Source organism: Bufo bufo, chromosome 8, assembly GCF_905171765.1.
Source record: "Bufo bufo chromosome 8, aBufBuf1.1, whole genome shotgun sequence".
NCBI classification, from domain to species: domain Eukaryota; kingdom Metazoa; phylum Chordata; class Amphibia; order Anura; family Bufonidae; genus Bufo; species Bufo bufo.
In genome coordinates, this window is record NC_053396.1 from 53,105,562 (window position 1) to 53,128,780 (window position 23,219).

Sequence of the window (23,219 nt, forward strand, 5' to 3'; positions counted from 1 at the left end):
TATATGTAAAATGACACCCCAAAACAATTGCCCAACTTCTCCTGAATACGGTGATACCAGATGTGTGACACTTTTTTGCAGCCTAGATGCGCAAAGGGGCCCACATTCCTTTTATGAGGGCATTTTTAGACATTTGGATCCCAGACTTCTTTGCACGCTTTAGGGCCCCTAGAATGCCAGGGCAGTATAAATACCCCACATGTAACCCTATTTTGGAAAGAAGACACCCCAAGGTATTCAATGAGGGGCATGGTGAGTTCATAGAAATTATTTTTTTTTGGCACAAGTTAGCGGAAATTGATTTTTATTTTTTTTCTCAGTCTCCCTTTCCGCTAACTTGGGACAAAAATTTCAATCTTTCATGGACTCAATATGCCCCTCACGGAATACCTTGGGGTGTCTTCTTTCCGAAATGGGGTCACATGTGGGGTATTTATACTGCCCTTGCATTCTAGGGACCCTAAAGCGTGAGAAGAAGTCTGGAATATAAATGTCTAAAAATTTTTACGCATTTGGATTCCGTGAGGGGTATGGTGAGTTCATGTGAGATTTTATTTTTTGACACAAGTTAGTGGAATATGAGACTTTGTAAGAAAAAAAAAATGATTTCCGCTAACTTGGGCCAAAAAAATGTCTGAATGGAGCCTTACAGGGGGGTGATCAATGACAGGGAGGTGATCAGGGAGTCTATATGGGGTGATCACCCCTGTCATTGATCACCCCCCTGTAAGGCTCCATTCAGACGTCCGTATGCGTTTTGCGGATCCGATCCATCTATCAGTGGAACCGTAAAAATCATACGGACATCTAAATAGAGCCTGACAGGGGGGTGATCAATGACAGGGGGGTGATCAATGACAGGGGGGTGATCAGGGAGTCTATATGGGGTGATCAGGGGTGAATAAGGGGTTAATAAGTGACAGGGGAGGGTGTAGTGTAGTGGTGCTTGGTGCAACATATTACTGAGCTACCTGTGTCTGGTGGTCGATCCAAACAAAGGGGACCACCAGAGGACCAGGTAGCAGGTATATTAGACGCTGTTATCAAAACAGCGTCTAATATACCTGTTAGGGGTTAAAAAAAACACATCTCCAGCCTGCCAGCGAACGATCGCCGCTGGCAGGCTGGAGATCCACTCTCTTACCTCCCGGTTCCTGTGAACGCACGCGCCTTCACAGGAAATCTCGCGTCTCGCGAGAGGACGCGCCGGCGCGTCCAGGAGGAATTAATCAACCACCTCCAGGACGCGTCGCTGCGTTCGGCGGTCCGGAGGTGGTTAAAGAACATCTTTGGTTGTTTTTTATTTCAAATCCTTGGTGGTGGTGTATAGAGCCAAAAATGTTAGATTTGTGTCCATGTCCCAATATTTATGGACCTGACTGTGTGTGTGTGTGTGTGTGTGTGTGTGTGTGTGTGTGTGTGTATATATATATATATATATATATTATAGATACACAACTGCAGGTCTCTTTTTACAGAAAAAAATGTAAAAGAAAAAAAAAACACAAATGTGCAGATGTACTGAACACCACTTGGCAGTAGAGTTGTTGCGATAACAAATTTTTGATTCAATTTCGATACCATTTAAAAAGTATTGCGATACTCGATACCACGCGAAAAAACGAAACCAAAAAAAACACGTGCATTCCGCATTTTAAAAAAAATGGCGAATCACTCAGTTTTTTTGTTTTTTTTTCTGTTCCGGCATTCACAGCATAGATTTTTTCTGTATTTTTTTTCTATTTTAATAGTTTGGACTTTTTGGACGTGGCGATATGTGATATGTCTATTTATGGTTTATATATTTTATATGTAATTTATACTTTATATATATATATATATATATATATATATATATATAAAAAAAATTTTTTTTGTTTTGTTTTTTACTTTTTATTTAATAACTATTTCCCCCCCTTAGGGGCTAGAACCTAGGATTTTTTCATCCCTTGTCCTATTCACCCTGATAGAGCTCTATCGGGGTGATTAGGACTTCACACTCTCCCTGCTACTCTGTGCTCTGTTCACCCAGCAGCAGGGAGCCAACTATGACAGCCAGGCTTCAGTAGCGTCCTGGCTGCCATGGTAACTGATCGGAGCCCCACGATCAGAACTGCCACTGACACCAATGAGGAGGGGGGGGGGGACCCTGTGGCTACTACCACCAATGATTTTATTACTGGGGGGGGCGCACTGCGCCACCAATGATTCTAATACTGGGGGGGGAGGGGGGTGCACTATGATGATTAATCTTTAATACAGGAGGCGGGTACTGGCAGCAAATCGGCGGCAGTTAACCCCCTCAGGTGCCGCACCTGAGGGGTTAACTTCCGCTGATCGCAGCTCCCTGTCAGTGCAGGGTGTCGGCAATGTGATTCTGCTGCCGGCACCCGCCTCCTGTATTAAAAGTTAAAGACAACCTTTCGTGGGTTCGGACTTAGTTAAGTTACCAGGCTACATAGAGCGGCGCCCAGGGATCTCCCTGCACTTACTATTATTCCTGGGCGCCGCTCCATTCGCCCACTGTGCCCTAGTTACAGTCTCCTGCTCCGTATGCTAATTACTACTTTCGGAGCGATGGGGAGGAGACATCGGAACGCCCAGGAGAGATGCTGATGTCTCCTCCCCATCGCTCCGATAGTAGTATCTAGCATACGGAGCTGGCATGGGATGGATCTAGCATAGCGGCACTGGCATGGGACGCCAAACACTGGTGTCCCCTACCTGACCCAGGGGAGACAGGTGCTTACCAGTTCAGCACCAGTCACCCCTGTACAAACCGTGTTCCACCCCCCCCCCCCCCCCCCTGCAGCTTCCTGGATGAATGAGAAATCATCCAGAGCTGCGATTGGCCGGTCTGAGGAGTCACTGTGTGTGAACCACACTTGAGTAAAGTAGGTAAGGCGTCTGCCATGTCCAGGATGTTACTAGGTTTATAATGAAGTCCCTCCCCCAAAGGGGAGTGTCCTGTTAACTTTGTCCCAAGGGACAGGACTGGTGGTGGTAGATGTTTAGGGAGGTCGCTGGCCAAACGCTATTATTGTGGTCTTTATGAAATGTAAAATAAGATAGGACTACAAATCCTGTGTTTCACTGGACGCTACTCCGTAGGAGATCGGAGGACCGGAAGCAGGGTGGATAAAAATCAATGATTTAAATTTTTTTTTTTTTAAATCAGATTTTTTTTTTTTTTTTTTAGATAAAATGCTTTTTGAGAAAAATTATACCAGCAAGAATTAGTCTTTATGTAGAAAACTATGATTTTAAATCAAGCTTACTGACTAGTGATTTAAATCAAATCCACCCTGACCGGAAGTGCGTTAAACCGGAAGTACATGTGTTCCACCTGTCGTAGTTGTGGAACGCATGTTATGGTTTGGCCAGTGCACATGGGCGGAAGCGGTATGCGTTCCACCAGTGGAACGCATGGAATGATCGTATGTGTTTAGAGCCATAGGGAAACAAAGGGATATCAGGGATGATTGGAATACTGGGAATAGAGCCTGTAGTGAGGTATGGGGCTGTGAATAATGTATGTTTATAAAATGTGTGTGAGTCTATGAGGTACAGAAATGTAGATATGGGCAAGGAAGGGGATGGTAAGGAAAGAAGGATGGTAAAAGGGGAAAAGAAGGAGAAAAAGAAGGGAAGATGTTGAAAATTAAGAAAATAAGAGAATTACATTAGGAACAATAAAAGGATACGACTATGCGGCATAGGACAATTCTGGAACATCTATTCTGATGGCTTTATGTTGTACCGTTTCTCTATTATTTCTACCAGAAGTTATGGATGAAATACTAGTAGTCTGCAGTAAGGGTCCATTCACACATCCGTGTGTGTTTTGCAGATCCGCAAAACACGGACACCGGCAATGTGCGTTTCCGCATTTTGCGGACCGCACATCGCCGGCACTTAATAGAAAATGCCCTATCTTGTCCGCAATTGCGGACAAGAGTAGGACATGTGCTATTTTTTTTCGAGAGCGGAATTGCGGACCCGGAGGTGCGGGTCCGCATTTCCGGATCCGGGCAGCACATCGTGCGGCCCCATAGAAATGAATAGGTCCGCAATTCCGTTCCGCAAAATGCGGAACAGAATTGCGGACGTGTGAATGGACCCTAAAGGTTACAGAGGATTTTTAACCAGTTGAGGGGTGTCCCTAGAACGTCTGACAGGACACCAATCTAAATGTGGATTGGTGGAGTCCATATTCTTTAGGCCTAATGCACATATCAGTATTTTGGTCAGGGATTTTCATCAGTGATTGTGAGCCAAAAGCAGGAGTGGAGTTTCCACAGAGATGAGGTATATGGGGAAAGATCGGCACCTGTTCTGTGTTGGCTCACAATCACTGACGGAACAATGACTGTGTAAATATGGACTTAGAGATGGTTTTGTAACCTTTTGCAGCATGATGAGCATAAACAACTCTTCTTCTAAAGGTTCACATACTTTTGTGATACTCAGACATAATATTGGATCATTTTCCTCAATAAATAAATGACCAGGTCTACTAATTTGTACTCAATAGTTTGGTTATCATGACCAAGTGAAAATCTAACGTAGTTTTATGTTAAATTTATGCAGAAATATAGAAAATTCTGAAGGGTTCTGTGTATTTATTTTATACCTGCAAACATTGAAATGATATAGAACTCCTGTAAGAATAAGTCCAATGTCAGAGCTGGTTTTAACATTACAGCACTATGTAATAGGTACTGTACAGTCAGTCTGTGATTTATAAAACTAACTCCCATCATCTCTTTATTGGGTGATTCTAATAACGGTATGCTTTCCAGTGAACAGCTCTTCATGCAGATGGCAGATGTGATGGTATCAAATGGATGGGTAAAAGCTGGATACAAATACCTGTGCATTGATGACTGCTGGTTGGCTACACAGCGGGATGAAAACAATAGATTGCAAGCAGATCCCACAAGATTTCCTGGAGGAATCAAGAAATTGGCCGACTATGTAAGTTACATTGTGCATTCACGTGATTAGCTATATAGCATAAAACTGAAGACTATAACTGGTCCATACAGTCTCTAGAGCTTTGTAGAACTGGATAACCCTCTGCTTGTGCCCCAGCCCCCTCTAGTTCCAAGGCGCTCTATACAGAGCACAAGATTTCTGGAGAAGAATAAGCATTTTTTTTTTTTTTTTTTTTACTTGAGCATGAAAAAAAATAAAAAAAACACACATTTAAAGGGAATCTGTCATAGGGTTTATTCTGCCCTCCAAAGATCAAGAATTTTAATAACTGTAATGGTGCCAATGACATTTGCCATGCAGTGTTTGCCGTGTTATTTAATGTATGTTGGCTGCACACCGAGGACTAGGAAGTTGAAAATGTGTATACTAGAACATCTTAACGATACAAAAAATTTGACTCGCTATAACATCTAAAAAATCCGGCCAAACACTTTCTCACATTACTCAGGCAGCACCAAAACATTTTCAGTGTTGGCAATAGAAAAAAATCAAGAGGCCCTGTCATGGAGATGATATAAAGCCCACCTTTTAAATAGGGAGATGTATTACATAGAAACATAGAATGTGTCGGCAGATAAGAACCATTTGGCCCATCTAGTCTGCCCAATATACTGAGTACTATGGATAGTCCCTGGCCCTATCTTATATGAAGGATAGCCTTATGCCTATCCCATGCATGCTTAAACCCCTTCACTGTATTTGCAGCTACCACTTCTGCAGGAAGGCTATTCCATGCATCCACTACTCTCTCAGTAAAGTAATACTTCCTTATATTACTTTTAAACCTTTGCCCCTCTAATTTAAAACGGTGTCCTCTTGTGGTAGTTTTTCTTCTTTTAAATATGCTCTCCTCCTTTACCGAGTTGATTCCCTTTATGTATTTAAAAGTTTCTATCATATCCCCTCTGTCTCTTCTTTCTTCCAAGCTATACATATTAAGGTCCTTTAACCTTTCCTGGTAAGTTTTATCCTGCAATCCATGTACTAGTTTAGTAGCTCTTCTCTGAACTCTCTCTAGAGTATCTATATCCTTCTGGAGATATGGCCTCCAGTACTGCGCACAATACTCCAAGTGAGGTCTCACCAGTGTTCTGTACAGCGGCATAAGCACTTCACTCTTTCTACTGCTTATACCTCTCCCTATACATCCAAGCATTCTGCTGGCATTTCGTGCTGCTCTATTACATTGTCTTCCCACCTTTAAGTCTTCTGAAATAATTACTCCTAAATCCCTTTCCTCAGATACTGAGGTCAGGACTGTGTCAAATATTCTATATTCTGCCCTTGGGTTTTTACGCCCCAGGTGCATTATCTTGCACTTATCCACATTAAATTTCAGTTGCCAGAGTTCTGACCATTCTTCTAGTTTTCCTAAATCCTTTTCCATTTGGCGTTTCCCTCCAGGAACATCAACCCTGTTACATATCTTTGTGTCATCAGCAAAAAGACAAACCTTACCATTGAGGCCTTTTGCAATATCACTTATGAAGATATTAAACAAAATTGGTCCCAGTACAGATCCCTGTGGAACCCCACTGGTAACATTACCTTGTTTTGAATGTTCTCCATTGACTACAACCCTCTGTTGTCTGTCACTCAGCCACTGCCTAATCCACTCAACAATATGGGAGTCCATGCTCAATGACTGCAGTTTATTGATAAGTCTTCTATGTGGGACAGTGTCAAAAGCCTTACTAAAATCTAGATATGCGATGTCTACTGCACCTCCACAGTCTATTATTTTAGTCACCCAGTCAAAAAAATCTATAAGATTTGTTTGACATGATCTCCCTGAAGTAAAGCCATGTTGTTTTTCATCTTGCAATCCATGGGATTTTAGATGTTCCACAATCCTATCCTTTAATAGGGTTTCCATTAATTTGCCTACTATTGATGTCAGACTCACTGGTCTATAGTTGCTCGATTCCTCCCTACTACCTTTCTTGTGAATGGGCACGACATTTGCCAATTTCCAATCTTCCGGGACGACTCCTGTTACTAATGATTGGTTAAATAAATCTGTTAGCGGTTTTGCCAGCTCACCACTAAGCTCTTTTAATAATTTTGGGTGTATCTCATCAGGCCCCTGTGACTTATTTGTCTTCACCTTAGACAGCAAACTTAGAACATCTTCCTCTGTAAAGATACATGCATCAAATGATTTATTAGTCATCCTTTCTAGTGGAGGTCCTTCTCTTTTTTCTTTTGTAAAAACTGAACAGAAGTATTCATTAAGGCAGTCGGCTAGCCCTTTATTCTCTTCTACATACCTTCCGTCCTTTGTTTTTAATTTAGTTATTCCTTGTTTTAATTTCTTTTTTTCATTTATATATCTGAAGAATGTCTTATCCCCTTTTTTCATAGACTGAGCTTTAGTTGGATCTTTAGTTTAAACACAAAGCATCCGATTGATTTTAATCTCAAAAGAAAAATAATGTATCCTTATGAATAACCTGTATTTGATAGTGAACAGGTGCTCGATATATTTTTATATGTATTTTTCATTTTTATTTTAATAGTGGTGTATATCGCCCTAAAAATTTAACAGGGGTGTGGAATTCCTATCGCCCGACGCCCGGGACATGCAGTTCCGGGCGCCGGGCAAGTAGTTTGAACAGTTCTTTAGCCCTGTGCGGGCAAGTAGCAGGGACATGTCGGTTGGGCAGTAATAGGAGCGGTCATATGCTAACCGCGAGCTGACCGCTCCTACATCTATGTCAGCCTGCCCCTGCATCGTGCATATGAGTACCGTACATATCACTTCCTGCAGGCGGCCCCCGCTCCTCCCGGCTCCTGTATCGAAGTCTCCGCCCACCTGCCAGCACAGGAGCGCACAGTAAGTCAGCACACCGTCTCCAGAGACTGAGTAATTGCAGGCCAAGATGGGAGAAGAGGAGTGAGAGACCCCACGGCCCCCTGCAGATGAGCGTTCCTCCCGGAGCCTGTCCACATCGCAGCTCCCGGCCTGACCTGCAAGTGCTGACTGGGGTCACATAGCATTATACTGATTTATGATGCTATGTAACCCTTACAGTTCTGGAATGTGTTGGATAACACTGACAGCATTATGTCAGTGTTATCCAATACATTCCAGAACTGTAAGGGTTACATAGCATCATAAATCAGTATAATGCTATGTGACCCCAGTCAGCGCTTGCAGGTCAGGCCGGGAGCTGCGATGTGGACAGGCTCCGGGAGGAACGCTCATCTGCAGGGGTGTCAGAAATAAAGGTTGTGCTGTCTGTCTTCTGAGGCTCTGGCCCTGCCTGCAATCTGCACTGCACGTGGGACTTGATAAACTATAATGTCTCCCTGTTGCCCCCATACAGTATAACGTCTCCTTGTGGCCCCCGCACAGTATAACGTCACCAAGCGGCTGCCCCCGCACAGTATAACGTCACCCTGTGGCCCCCGCCCCCATACAATATAACGTCTCCCTGTGGCCCCCACCCCCATACAGCATAACCTCTCCTTGTGGCCCCCGCCCCCATACAGTATAACATTAGTATAAGTTCAGGACAAGTAGATGGTCATGAGGGACAAGTAGATTGAGCCCCCACTTTAGTCCTTCGACAAATAGTTTTTTTTTTTAATTTCCACACCCCTGAAAGCTGTTATGTCAACTATGCATTTAGAGCAGAAATCCATTGTGGATTAGATTTTTGAAGGTCTAGTTTTTCTAGTTCATAATAATATGGTTGCTTTAATTAAAATAGAATTGAAAAAGCTGCAGTTTTTTTGTTCCAAATACAGTGAAAAGGAAGTATCCCTTTGATGTACAGATATCGTCAGTCTGGGACACAGTTCCTACGGTGGCAAAAATTGCCAAAAGATTGTCCCTTCCCTGTGATGATTTAGGGTGTCTTAGTGACCCATTAGATAAGTGCTGATACCTACCTTTAAAGCTTTGGAATCAGCATGTTTCCTTCCCCAGAAAAAAATAGACCCTCTGATCCGTCGGGTCTGTGTTTTCTTTTGGACTTATTTTTGTTCCTTCAGAGAAGCCATGTCAATTCTTAGACTCATGACTTTGGCAATCCTGGCAGTTTCATATGCTTGATACGTTTAAAGAGGACCTTTCATGGGTTTTTATTAAGGGAGATATATACCTGTACTTGCGGGGTACTGATGCTGCCACCCTGCTTTATTATTTTTTTAAATATGCCTCTTGTGCCCCACCGGATTTCTCCCACTCAGTATGCTAATACTGAGCATGAGAGCAATGAGGAGGAGAGTCTTTCTCCGTGGGCGTCCAATCGCAGCACAGATCGTCACAGCCAGGGAGGTTTTTTCTGGCTGTGATGCTCTGCGCTGCGATTGGACAGCACTACAGCCAGGGGAGATGGAGACACCCACGGAGAAAGACTCTCCTCCTCATTGCTCCCATGCTCAGTATTGGCATACTGAGTGGGAGAAATCCGACAGGGCATAGGAGGAATATTTAAAAAAATCAAGCAGGGTGGCAGCATCAGCGGGGGGTACCCCGCAAGTACAGGTATATATCTCCCATAATAAAATCGCATGAAAGGTCCTCTTTAAGACCTCTGCAGTCAGATATCCTAAAAAATTTGAACGGCTCCCCTTGAATCTTAGATTTCAACTTTCATCGGTTTTCCACAGCAATGATGTCTCTCTTATGGTGGACAGACCCAAACAATCTATCTGTGGGATTGCTGTGGTCTTCTCAGCATCAGATTTCTTTTACGACAGATGCAAGTCCCTGGGGTTGGGGAGCCCATTCAGGAAGCAATTTTTGGTGAGGTGGATGGGACATTCAGATAAGAAAGCGACTTCAAACTACAAAGGGCTAAAAGCAATAAAGCAGGTCATTGAAAAGCTTCCTTCAGATCCATCTGACAATATGACAGCAGTCCTTTACATAAATCATCAGGGAGACACCAGAGTAGAGAGTTTTACACCTAGCCTAAGAGATTTTTCAGATAATGGGGAAAAAAACTGTTTGATTCTCAGAGCAGTTCACCTCAGAGGGAAAGACCATTTCTTAACTGACATCTTGAGCAGGAAAGAGTTAAAGCAGGGAGAATGGTGTTTAAATGATTAAATTTTTCAACAGATTGTCCACAAATGGGGTCAGCCAACTATAGACCTTTTTTCAACGAGGGAGAACAAGAAGGTGGCCAGATTATTTTCTCTCCGCAGAGGAGACGATCCAGTGGGGATAGATGCATTAGCTCAGAGGTGGAACCAGGATTTGGGTTATGACTTCCCACCTTTTCTTTTTTTTTCTCATTCCCGGAGTCTTGAAAAAAGTATTACAGGAGAAAGCTTAAATAATTCCAATTGCCCCAAGATGGCCTAAAAGATCTTGGTTCATGATGTTGCAAAATCTAGTGATCGAACCCCCTTGGATGTTACCACTGTGGGAGGATCGCCTGAGAGGTTGATTTGGTCTAGGAGAGGGTTATCAGACAAAGTAATTACTACCTTATTGGCCAGTAAGAAATCGGTAACATCCAATAAATATTTCAAAGTGTGGTTTGTCAACCGCTGCCAGGTTACTTCCTTCTGACTCCCCTTTGAAACTTAAATTAAGTACTTTTTGCACTGACCCGTTCTCCATTTCAACCTATCAATCAAATCCCAATAAAGATTCTCACCTTAAAAATTTCCTTTTTGCTGGCCATTACATCTGCCAGGCGAATTACCCTTTGTCCCATACACCAAGATTTTAGAGGAACGGATCATTATCAGGCCATTACACTTTTTTTTCTGAAGGTAGTTTCTGATATCCACAGAAATCAGGACCTAATCTTACCTTTTTTGTCCAAATCTAGTAACCCTATGAGCAGAGTTTTTATTGTTTAGCCGTTAAAAGGTGTTTAATAACCTATCTAGATTCTACAGACAAGTAAAGAATAGATGAGAATCTTCTGATCCAATTTCAAGATCCATGTAAATATTTTAAAAAAAGCCTCTATTGCTAGGTTGGTTAAGTTGGCTATCTCTATGGCCCATCTTTTACTACCGTAGGTCTTCAGTCCCAGAGGACATTCCACAAGAGCAGTTGCCACAACCTGGGCAGAGAGAGGGGGAGCGAATGCTTCTGTATCTCAGATTTGCAGAGCAGCCATCTGGTCTTCCTGCATACTTTTTTAAAACCTCTATGTGCTGATGCAGCTTTTGGGAGGAATCTACTGCAAGCAGTAGTCCCCCTCCTAAATTTTTTGGTTCATAGTTTAGTTTCGCATGGGTGCTGTCATGGGTGAGGGGAGAACATAAATTGCTTACCGATAATAGTTTTTCTCGAAACCCATGACAGCACTCCAAAATGTTTCCCACCCTTTAGACTTAATATAGAGTTATGTTTTTTGTTAAAGTTTAATCCAGATCCCAGATAGATCTAGGGGGGAAAAAAAATCCTGTATGGGTTCCCTGGTGGTGGGTCTTTTTTTTCCTTTTGTTGGTGGTACTTTTTCTTCTTTTTTCTTCTTTTGCTTATTAATGTCTTCGATGGATCCCCCCTGAGGTGTGGTGGGGATGTGAAGTTTTTATATCCTCAAAATTTACTGTCTTGGATGGGAGGTCCTTTTCGCTTGGATGCTGTCATGGGTTTCGAGAAAAACGATTACTGGTAAGCAATTTGTTTTCTGTTTTGCATTGGAAAGAAAGCTACCAGTCAGCTCCAAGGAGAGCTGGGAGCTCATGAATATGTGGACACACTGGTGACAGATTCCCTTTAAACAACAACTCAGAAAATATAGATGAATGCATTACTTGAAATTATACTGCAAGAGGTAAACTTCATTGTAATCATTCACCCAGGTTCATGCTCACGGATTACTGCTTGGAATATACCAGGACGTGGGTAAAAAAACATGTGCTGGATATCCAGGAAGCCAGGGATTTTATGAGTTGGATGCACAAACCTTTGCTGACTGGGGAGTAGATCTGCTCAAATTTGACGGTTGTTACTATGAAACTCTGGAGAAACTTGAAGATGGTAAGAGCCAAGAAATATTGTATAATTTATTGTGATATTTTACGGTCCATTGCTATGTAAGAAACAGACTTCATTTGGTGTTTCTTTCAGAATTCCTACTGTGGCTGTACCCACATAGGTGAGCTTACATACCTGATACCTGCCACTGGTTTCTGGCTCCTTGGCTCCTCTTCATGCATCATTGGTTCCATGTGTACCCACGACAGCATCCTTCTTGATGTGGGTCATGTGACCACCACATCCAATGACTGGCAGCAGCAGTCATGTGTCACGTGACCACCACTGGCAGTCATTGGTCACATGACCCCCGTGAAATAGGAAGTTGATGCTGGTACACCCTGGAATAGTGGCTCAGGAGGAGGAGCAATCGAGCCCGAACCCAGCAGCAGGGATCAATTAAGTATGCTCGCCTCATTGGGTCCAACCACACTGGAGTAGGGCTGCAGCTAACGATTATTTGAATAATTTATTAGTTGTCGATAATTTCATCGATTAATCAGGAAAAAACACCAAAATGACAAAAAAAGGGGTTTATATGATTTTACTTGAAAAATTATGTTCAAAGGCCATATTAAAACAAATTTAGGAGTTACATAATTATTAAAATTTTGCATTACAATGTAAAAAAGACAAGTTATGGATGATCTGTGGATGACACACTTTTGGGTGATCTGTGGATGACACTTTTGGGTGATCTGTGGATGACACACTTATGGGGGATCTGTGGATGACACACTTACTTATGGGGGATCTGTGGATGACACACTTACTTATGGGGGATCTGTGGATGACACACTTACTTATGGGGGATCTGTGGATGACACACTTACTTATGGGGGATCTGTGGATGACACACTTACTTATGGGGGATCTGTGGATGACACACTTACTTATGGGGGATCTGTGGATGACACACTTACTTATGGGGGATCTGTGGATGACACACTTACTTATGGGGGATCTGTGGATGACACACTTACTTATGGGGGATCTGTGGATGACACACTTACTTATGGGGGATCTGTGGATGACACACTTACTTATGGGGGATCTGTGGATGACACACTTACTTATGGGGGATCTGTGGATGACACACTTACTTATGGGGAGGGAGCTCTGTGGATGGCACTGTTATGGGGAGGGCGATCAGTGGATGGCACTATATAGCATCGTATGCTATATGTGTCATCCATAGATCCCCCATAACAGTGCCATCCATAGATCCCCCATAACAGTGCCATCCATAGATCCCCCATAACAGTGCCATCCACAGATCCCCCTCCCCATAACAGTGCCATCCACAGATCCCCCTCCCCATGACAGTGCCATCCACAGATCCCCCCCCTCCCCATGACAGTGCCATCCACAGATCCCCCCCCTCCCCATGACGGTGCCATCCACAGATCTCCCCTCCCCATGACGGTGCCATCCACAGATCTCCCCTCCCCATGACGGTGCCATCCACAGATCTCCCCTCCCCATGACGGTGCCATCCACAGATCCCCCCTCCCCATGACGGTGCCATCCACAGATCCCCCCTCCCCATGACGGTGCCATCCACAGATCCCCCCTCCCCATGACGGTGCCATCCACAGATTCCCCCTCCCCATGACGGTGCCATCCACAGATTCCCCCCCCCCCTCCCCATGACGGTGCCATCCACAGATCCCCCCTCCCCATGACGGTGCCATCCACAGATTCCCCCCCCCCCCTCCCCATGACAGTGCCATCCACAGATCCCCCCCCTCCCCATGACGGTGCCATCCACAGATCTCCCCATGACGGTGCCATCCACAGATCCCCCCTCCCCATGACGGTGCCATCCACAGATCCCCCCTCCCCATGACTCTGCCATCCACAGATCCCCCCCTCCCCATGACAGTGCCTTCCACAGATCCCCCCTCCCCATGACTGTGCCTTCCACAGATCCCCCCTCCCCATGACTGTGCCATCCACAGATCCCCCCTCCCCATGACAGTGCCTTCCACAGATCTCCCAATACACCGGCCACATCAGTATTCAGACTATTCCTTAGCAGTAGCTTTTACTTGAACTTTAAATCAGCTCTATGATATTTATCACCTTACAAATACAATGAAGCTCCGGTAACAGGCAGAGCAGGCGGCAGCGTAACGTCACTCACTCACTTTATGATGGAAGCAGGCGCGTCACGCGAGTAAGTGACGTAACGCCGCCGCCCGCTCCGCCTGTTACCGGAGCTTCATTGTAAGTTAGTAAAGATGCGCTGATTTAAAGTTGAAGTAAAAGTTACTGCCGGTTAAGGACCCTGACCGCCTGCTCCCGCCCTGCATAGCAACGAATCGGCCGATTATTCGATAACTGGATTTGTTGACAAGGAATCCTGTTATCGAATATTATCGATAACTTTGATTAATGGTTGCAGCCCTACACTGGAGGGTCTGATAAAAGGGACACTTAAGTTCACATATCTGTCAGAGGCTCCCTTGCATACTCTGTTGCTTTTGATTGTGAGAAAAGGACTGCATTCAGTTCTATTTCTCTGTCAACATAATGAATGCAGCAGTAGACTCCATTATAAATCCGTGGGGTCCATCAGTCCCCACCGGTGTCCATCGTGGTTCTGGCACTCCATGGTGGTTTCCATATGTGACAAAGCATCACACAGTTGTGAACAGAGCACAAGCCTGTCAGAACAAAACCAGATATTTAATGGTGTACTGGTGATATCATACTGGGATTCTATACTCTGTTATGCTCCTCTATTACGCCTACATTTTACATTTGGAACAGTATTGTAAAGATAGTGATTTGTAAATTATCGTTTCTTTTCAGATGTCTGCTTGTTAATGCCTCTTCCAAACCTTAGTTGGCTGATGCATTGAAACTAAATATTAAATAACATATAATAATGCAAAATCTATGCTTTTGAATGTTTTTTCAGAGATGGGAAAAGTGGTTTTAAAAGCCTTACAAAGTCTGTCTGCCTTAGACAATCTCCCAGAAATACAGTAGCCGATCATAGGTTGTCTGACTCCAGAGATCAGCAGTAATCTATGAAGGACCCTTTTTCAACATATAAAGGGGTTGTCTGGTGCAATAACATTGGGACAGTAGTGGTTAAAAATGAAGCATTACTCACCTCACCAATTTTCTGCCACTGCTGGTCCAATGCTTACTGGGCCCCGCTGGTCTCTGCTTGCAGGTCCTGGCTCTACATACAGGAAATGGCAGAAGATGGTATTGTACCTTAGCGAATCACTGGCTGCAGCAGTGACATGTCTTAGCCAGTGATTGGCAGAGCAGGCATCTCCAGCTGGGAATAGGAAGTGGAGACTAGCAGGGATCCAGTAAGGATTGGAATAGTAGCTGGGGATTGGTGCCTTTTATATAAACAGTGTATCTCACTGGACAACCCCCTCTCAGAGGAATTGGAAGTAGTTAACATGCTGCCGATTTTAAAATCTGTCTTAGGGCTCATGCACATGACCGTATGTATTTTGCAGTGAAAACGCTTGTGTGAAATTGCCCTAATAGTGATTCTAAATAAGGGGCTTTTTTCTATGAACTCATTGTCTAACAAACCTTTTGAAATTGGAAGCCTTTTTTTTTTTTTTTTTTCACCAAAGTATTTATAAAATGTTCTCACCTTTCCAATGCCGCTAGTGATGGGAACAGCATATGGTTTCTTTGTGCACTATGTGACGATTTACCATTGCAGGGGGCAATAGGCTGCCACGTGCTTATGTTCTTAGGTACATATCCACACAATATACTAGAAATGCCAAATGGTTACAGTTTCCACTTCTGGAGCCTGCACCTATATCAAGAATGATGGTCCCCAGTCCTGCCTAATGAGGTGTCCTCCACACCTAGGCAGAGAATGAATGGAGAGGTGGCCTCTGGAATATGGGGTCTGTGTTTGCGAATTGCATGATAAACATAGTCTGCTAAAAATGGATGTAGGTCTTCATTCACTTTTATTGAAATTACAGAAAAAGCACGCACACGTGTAGTATTACCATAGAACAGAATAGAGGGAGCAAAGCACATTTGAAAACATTTACTAATGTGACTAAGGCTTCATGCACACGACCATATGGGATTTGCGGTCTGCAAAAAAAACACTGTCTTCCGTATGCCATCTGTTCTGTTTTTTGTTTTTTTTTGCGGATCCATTGTAACAATGCCTAAAACTGACAAGAATAGGACATGTTCTATTTTTTTGGCAGGGCTACGGAACGGACATACTGATGTGGACAGCACACGGTGTGCTGTCTGCATTTTTTGCGGACCCATTGAAATGAATGGGTCCGCATCCTATCCGCAAAAAAACGAACGGACATGGAAACAAACAACGTTCGTGTGCATGAGGCCTAATCCTAGACCTTGTGGTAAAATGCACCAAAACATGGGGCATTTTAGGCTTCTAGTTTTAGAAATATCCACTGCAGCCAGCCAATGTTAGTGAGTAAGGGAGATGACCTAATGTGACACTTTTCACCCAAGTTGCGCCAAAATTCTGACTCAAATTCTGTCTCAAAGTAAGTTAGCCAATAGGTTGTATAAAGTGTCTAGCTGCACGCAGAATTTATCATCCAGCATGTAATAGTGATAGATATGGCCGGTCACCGTTTACACTGCATTTCAGGATTAGTACATTTGCTCCAATATGATTATAGTCAATTCTCCATAGACATATGGTAGAAAAGCTGCAGAGGGAAGGGACTTGCTGCCCTGCACTGTTCATGTACGGTGCACTGCTCAGGCAGGTACAAAAGCTGTGCCCGCTTGATTAACATCATGGGCCTGACTGCTACAGACAACCAGGCCCCTGCTGTTTCTGTCGGCATTGCTGAAAGCTCTGATGAGGGCAGATTAACCCATTAGATGCCGACTGCCACATCGAAGAGGTTTACAGAGGGAGGGGGCTCTCTCTCTCTCACCCCATTGGCTCCCCATTATGTGATTGTAGGGTGCTGATTGCTGCTGAGTCAGCCCCAGGCTGGATTGCATAGGCAACTGTCAGTGTAATACTGACAACTTCAATGCATTACAATATACTATGTATTATAATGCACTGTAAGAGGGACAAAAAAAATAACACTTGAACACTCACATCTTTTATTTTTCAGTCCTGTAGAAGTGTGAGTGAAGGAAGTGTTCTGTGTCGGTTCTATTTTGCTCACTACCAGTGATATTTTCATTTATCTTTGTTCTGATATTTGAGATGGATGTGTATTATTGTAGCATATTCTTTGCTATTTGGATATTGCTGGTTATGTTATGATGGGATGACTGTATGTTTTAATATTTTTGGATTTGTATTTTTAAAATTCTAATAAAAATTGTCACTGTGATTTTGTAGTAAAAAGGTCACAGAGCGGCACGGAGCATTATCAATCATGTCTCTGCTGTCCAGTGCGGGGCTTGGCACTCTTTCACGCAGCGGATGACACGCACGGCATCCACGCGTGTGAAACAGCCCTTAGAATCAGTTGACACTTCACTTATTTAGTTAGTTACGGAGCAAAAACTGACCAAATAGCTCAAATGTGAACTTATCCTTACAGGTCAATGTTGGCGTCGGGTAAAAAGAACCGTGCAGTGTCCCAAGATTGTACTATAGAGTGCACTTCTTTTACACATAGATTTCTACAGAATCTGTTCTGTTACACGCTGATACAAGTAGTTTCCCCCTGACAGAGTGGAGAGGGTGTCAGCAGTAAGTTTGTGTTGACGTCACAGTTTTTTTGCCCCCCTTTTAATCTGTCATAAGAACAACCCGCAAAAATGGATCCTGTCTTTTCAGCATCCGCTTTCACATGGTCAGCCTTTGGTCAGTAATCCATCAGTATTGTTAAGGTCAAATAAAAACAGAAGTGGATCCAAAACAGAGATGACATGTGATTGGAATGTTTGCATGTATTCTGTGTTTTGTACCCACTCCTGCTTTTGGCTTCCAATTCATGACCGTGTGATACAGGCCTTACAGATGCTCCAAAGACAGGATCCGTTGTGTTTAGCAGATCAGAAGGGTAAAAAAAAATGGTGATGTGAACAAGATCAAACTGAGACACTAGTGGCCCTGTCAGAGTGGTGCGGTGGCAAGCGCATGAGTAGTCAACACAGTGGCCCAGTTAGTGTGAGGAGGGTGGCAACCGTATGAGGAGTCAACATAGTGGTCAGTCAGAGTGGGGGGCGGGCAACATCAGTGGCACTAACAGCACAAGATGGTGGGTGGCAGTAGGAGAACTTGGCAGCAGGTGGATGGCATGAGAATAGTGGATGAAGCAGGTGGCCAGAAGAAACGGGTTTCTTTTCACAAAGTTTGGGTGTGGCACCCAGAATGATCTGGTCTGATGTCTCAGGCACTGGCGAGTCGAAATCCTGGCTGATCCATGCCTGATTCATCTTCACAAAGGTCAGTCTCTCCACTTTTTGGGTGGAAAGGCTATTTTCTTCTTGGGGTAACTATGCCCCCCGCCACACTATACACCCGCTCTGATGCCACACTACTGGCCGGGCAGGAAAGCTTGTACAGGGCAAACTAGGCCAGATGCGGCCACAAATCAAGTTTGGCTGTCCAGTAGTCCAGGAGATCTTTGATGTGGGATGGCAGGGTGCAGTCCAAGTATGCCACAATCTGCTGGTTCAGGTTCTGCTCCATGTCTTACTGGTAGGTGGTTTCTTCAGTAGGTGGGTGAAGAAATGTGCAAATCATTAAAGAATCCAGACTTAAGTTCCTGCTGATAGAGCTGGTGCTGCTGCTACCCCCACACCCCTCCAGCAGCTATGGCTGTGGAACGTGAGCTCAGAGGGCCCCCACGGTCAAACCTTCGTGAGGATGGGCGATGGTCCACATAGGCAGTGGACCAACTGACTACATAGGATGTCTTGATAGTAGTGGAGTTTATCCTCCCTCTCAGCGGGTGCAAAAAAGGCCCCTGTTTTGGAGCAGTAGTGAGGGTCTAACATGGTGGAGAGCCACTAGTCATGCCTCTGCCGAATGGTGATAATATGGTTCTGAATAACCAAGCAACTCAGCATGCATCTGTCCATTTGCGCAAGGGATTTGGAGCAGGACTCCCTGTCTCCACTGCACACTGCCACGGTGTGTCGAAGTCATCTGCCTCATCGCCCTCTATCTCCTCCTGCTCCTCTCCTGTCACTTGTGCAGAAAAGCCACCCTTTTCTGTATGCATTGCTTGTGTGTGTGAATGTCCTCGTGTCTCCTGTCCACTGGCCAGCCAGATTTATTAGCATCTGTTCCAGGACTTTAAGGATTGGAATAACGTTGCTCATCCCATAGTCCTGGCGACTGACAAATAGTGTCCTCCTCAAAGGGCCTAAGCAAACGGCAGGTGTCAAGCATGAGCTGCTACTGGCTAACGTCGAAGTTACACAGGGGAGTGCTCCTGTCCGCCTGCATCATCAAGAAATAGTTTACGGCCTTCCTCATATAGTTCATATAGTCAGTCCAACGTGTGAAGGGTGGAAACGTCGCATATCAGGCGATGTTTGGGAACGTTATTCTGCCTCTGCAGCTCAAGGAGGGTGTGCTTTGCGGTGTAAATAGCTGAAGTGCATGCACAGTTTCCTAGCCATTTTCAGGATGTCTTGCCATTGGGTGTAGGACTTCAGGAACTGCTTTACAACCAAATTAAAGGCATGCACATGCAGGTCGCATGGGTCAGCCCTCCTTTAAGCATCGCAGGCATTATTTTCTTCCCGTTGTCGGTGACCATGGTTCCGATTTTAAGTTGGCGAGGAGGGAGCCAGTATTCGATTTCCTCTTGAAGGACACGGAGCAGTTTCTCCCTGGTGTGAGTCCCGCCGAGATCCGATGGTATATTCTAACCCCCAGGCGTTCCCATGGTGACGGGGACGCTTGCCTGCGGGTTAGAATATACAGGGCCACGCCGCTCACAGGAGTACATTTATAAACTGTAATCCGTAACTTTAACTGTAATCATCGCTCCTCTCTTTACTTGGATACCTTACTCTTAGCTCTGGTAACAGCAGGCAGTGCGGGCGGCGCTCGCTCACTGACGTCAGGGAGTGATCACCGCCCGCACTGCCTGCTGTTACCGGAGCTGAGAGTAAGGTATCCAAGTAAAGAGAGGAGCGATGATTACAGTTAAAGTTACGGATTACAGTTTATAAATGTACTCCTGTGAGCGGCGTGGCCCTGTATATTCTAACCCCCCCCCCATGGGAACGCCTGGGGGTTAGAATATACCATCGGCTCTCGGGCGGGACTCGGCAGGCTTAAGGAGACTCGCTGTGCTTCACTGTCGGTTCCAGCCAGCAACATGAACACGCACACAGTAGGACGGCCTCCTTGTGCGTCCTTCGTCTTCCATCTGAGCACAATTGGAAGACGGATGAGTCATAGCAACCTGATTTTAATCTTGGGTAAGAATAGCATATACTGGGGGCATAAATGTGGTTTTTAGGAGTTATTTACTAAAGAGCCAAAAGTTAAAACATGGCAAACAAGGTGATATTAATCACCAAAATCCAATATTGGGGAAAAAAAAAAAAAATTGACAGTTATCCTTTAAACTCTTCTATTGGCCCATACACTCTCCCCTTCAGTGTGGATAATGCCTCCCTATTATATCCCTACACTATCTCTAAGCTGTCCCTGAACTGCTCAATAGTAATTTTTTTGTTAATAAAGTCTTTCCTTATCGCTGTCCCTAGTGTCTGTAATATCCCTCCCTACACAAAGTGACTAAGTTCACTGGAAAGTGGCGGAGACCGGGCAGGAGGAGACTTTTTATAAACTTGTAACATCACAGGGGCTGGCTATCTGCAGATTGATTGGCTGTCTGCCTGGCATTATGGGTGATCCCTCGTTCCTGGGCTTCTTACTTCCTCTTTCTAACATGTGCATTAGCCATTTTAGGAAAAATATAGTAACATAGTACATAAGGCCGAAAAAAGACATTTGTCCATCCAGTTCGGCCTGTTATCCTGCAAGTTGATCCAGAGGAAGGCAAAAAAACCCTGTGAGGTAAAAGCCAGTTTTCCTCACTTTAGGGGAATAAAAAATTCCTTCCCGACTCCAATCAGGCAATCAGAATAACTCCCTGGATTATTACGCTCTAAAAACACTTCCAGGCCCCTCTTGAATTCCTTTATTGTACTCACCATCACCACCTCCTCAGGCAGAGAGTTCCATAGTCTCACTGCTCTTACCGTAAAGAATCCTCCTTCTATGTTTGTGTACAAACCTTCTTTCCTCCAAACGCAGAGGATGTCCCCTCGTCACAGTCCTGGGGATAAATAGATGATGGGATAGATCTCTGTACTGACCCCTGATATATTTATACATAGTAATTAGATCTCCCCTCAGTCGTCTTTTTTCTAACGTGAATAACCCTAATTTTGATAATCTTTCAGGGTACTGTAGTTGCCTCATTCTAGTTATTACTTTAGTTGCCCTCCTCTGGACCCTCTCCAGCTCTGCTATGTCTGCCTTGTTCACAGGAGCCCAGAACTGTACACAGTACTCCATGTGTGGTCTGACTAATGATTTGTAAAGTAGTAGGAATATGTTCTCATCACGGGCATCTATGCCCCTTTTGATGCAACCCATTATCTTATTGGCCTTGGCAGCAGCTGCCTGACACTGTTTTTTGCAGCTTAGTTTGCTGTTTATTAAAATTCCTAGATCCTTTTTTCCATGTCAGTGTTACCGAGTGTTTTACTATTTAGTATGTACGGGTTATTTGCATTATTCCTTACCTTGTGCATAACTTTACATTTGTCAGTGTTAAACCTCATCTGCCACTTCTCTGCCCAAGCCTCCAATCTATCCAGATCCCTCTGTAGTAGTATACTGTCCTCTTCAGTGTAATTACTTTACACAGTTTAGTGTCATCTGCGAAAATTGATATTTTACTATGCAAGCCTTCTACAAAATCATTAATAAATATATTGAAGAGAATAGGGCCCAATACTGACCCCTGAGGTACTCCACTAGTGACAGTGACCCAATCTGTGTACCGTTAATAACCACCCTCTGTTTTCTATCACTCAGCCAGTTACTTACCCACTTACAGATGTTTTCTCCCAGTCCAAGCATTCTCATTTTATATACTAACCTTTTATGTGGTACAATGTCAAATGCTTTGGAGAAGTCCAGATATACGACATCCATTGATTCGCCGCTGTCAAGTCTAGAACTTACCTCCTCATAGAAACTGATTTAAATTAGTTTGACATGACCGATCCCTCACAAAGCCATGCTGATATGGCGTTATTTGCTTATTTCCGTTAAGATGCTCTAAGATAGCATCTCTCAGAAAACCTTCAAACAGTTTGCCCACAACAGATGTTAAACTTACCGGCCTATAGTTTCCAGGCTCTGTTTTTGGACCCTTTTTGAATATCGGCACCACATTTGCCATGCGCCAATCCTGTGGGACATTCCCTGTCAGTAGAGAGTCTGCAAATATCAGAAATAAGGGTCTGGCTATGACATTACTTAATTCCCTTAGGATACGGGGGTGTATGCCATCCGGTCCTGGCGATTTGTCTATTTTGATCTTTTTAAGTCGCTGTTGTACTTCTTCCTGGGTCAGACAGGACACTTTTAATGGGGAATTTATTTCAACATTCAGCATTTCATCTGACAGTTTATATTCCTCAGTGAATACATTGGAGAAAAAAATATTTAACAGCTTTGCTTTCTCCTCGTCGCTCTCTGCGACTCCCCCCTCATTACTCTTTAAAGGGCCGACACCTTCAGATTTATACTTTTTAACATTTATATAATTGAAGAACATTTTAGGGTTAGTTTTACTCTCTTTGGCAATTAATCTCTTGGTCTCTAGTTTGGCCGCTTTTATTTGTTTTTTACATGTTCTGTTTTTTTCCTTATAGTTTTTCAGTGCTTCCGTGCTACCCTTCTGTTTTAGTGTTTTATATGCTTTCTTTTTGTCATTTATTGCTTTCTTTACAGTTCTGTTTATCCACATTGGTTTCTTTTTGTTCCTTAACCTTTTATTCCCATACGGTATGTACCTCTCACAATGAGATTTTAGGATGTTTTTAAAGATGTCCCATTTTGTGGCTGTATTTTATTTTTGAGGACTTTGTCCCAGTTAGTTAGGCCTATGGCCTCTCTTAGTTGGCTAAATTTAGCTTTTTTGAAGTTTGGTATTTTTGTTCCTCCCTGTAGAAACGCTCTTTTGAATGATAATTGGAAGGTTATTACTTTATGTCACTATTTCCCAGGTGTCCCCAATATGATTCGTTACCACGAAGC

At 43.9% G+C, this 23,219-nt stretch overlaps 1 protein-coding gene across 1 annotated transcript in view; it reads left to right on the top strand.

The window, feature by feature from the left end:
* Positions 1-23,219, top strand: part of GLA (galactosidase alpha) — a 50,593-nt gene that overhangs the window by 16,617 nt on the left and 10,757 nt on the right. The window contains exons 2-3 of the mRNA XM_040405037.1: positions 4,803-4,977; positions 11,782-11,959. Coding sequence (XP_040260971.1) covers positions 4,803-4,977; positions 11,782-11,959 — 353 coding nt within the window. The remainder of the gene's footprint in view (positions 1-4,802; positions 4,978-11,781; positions 11,960-23,219) is intronic.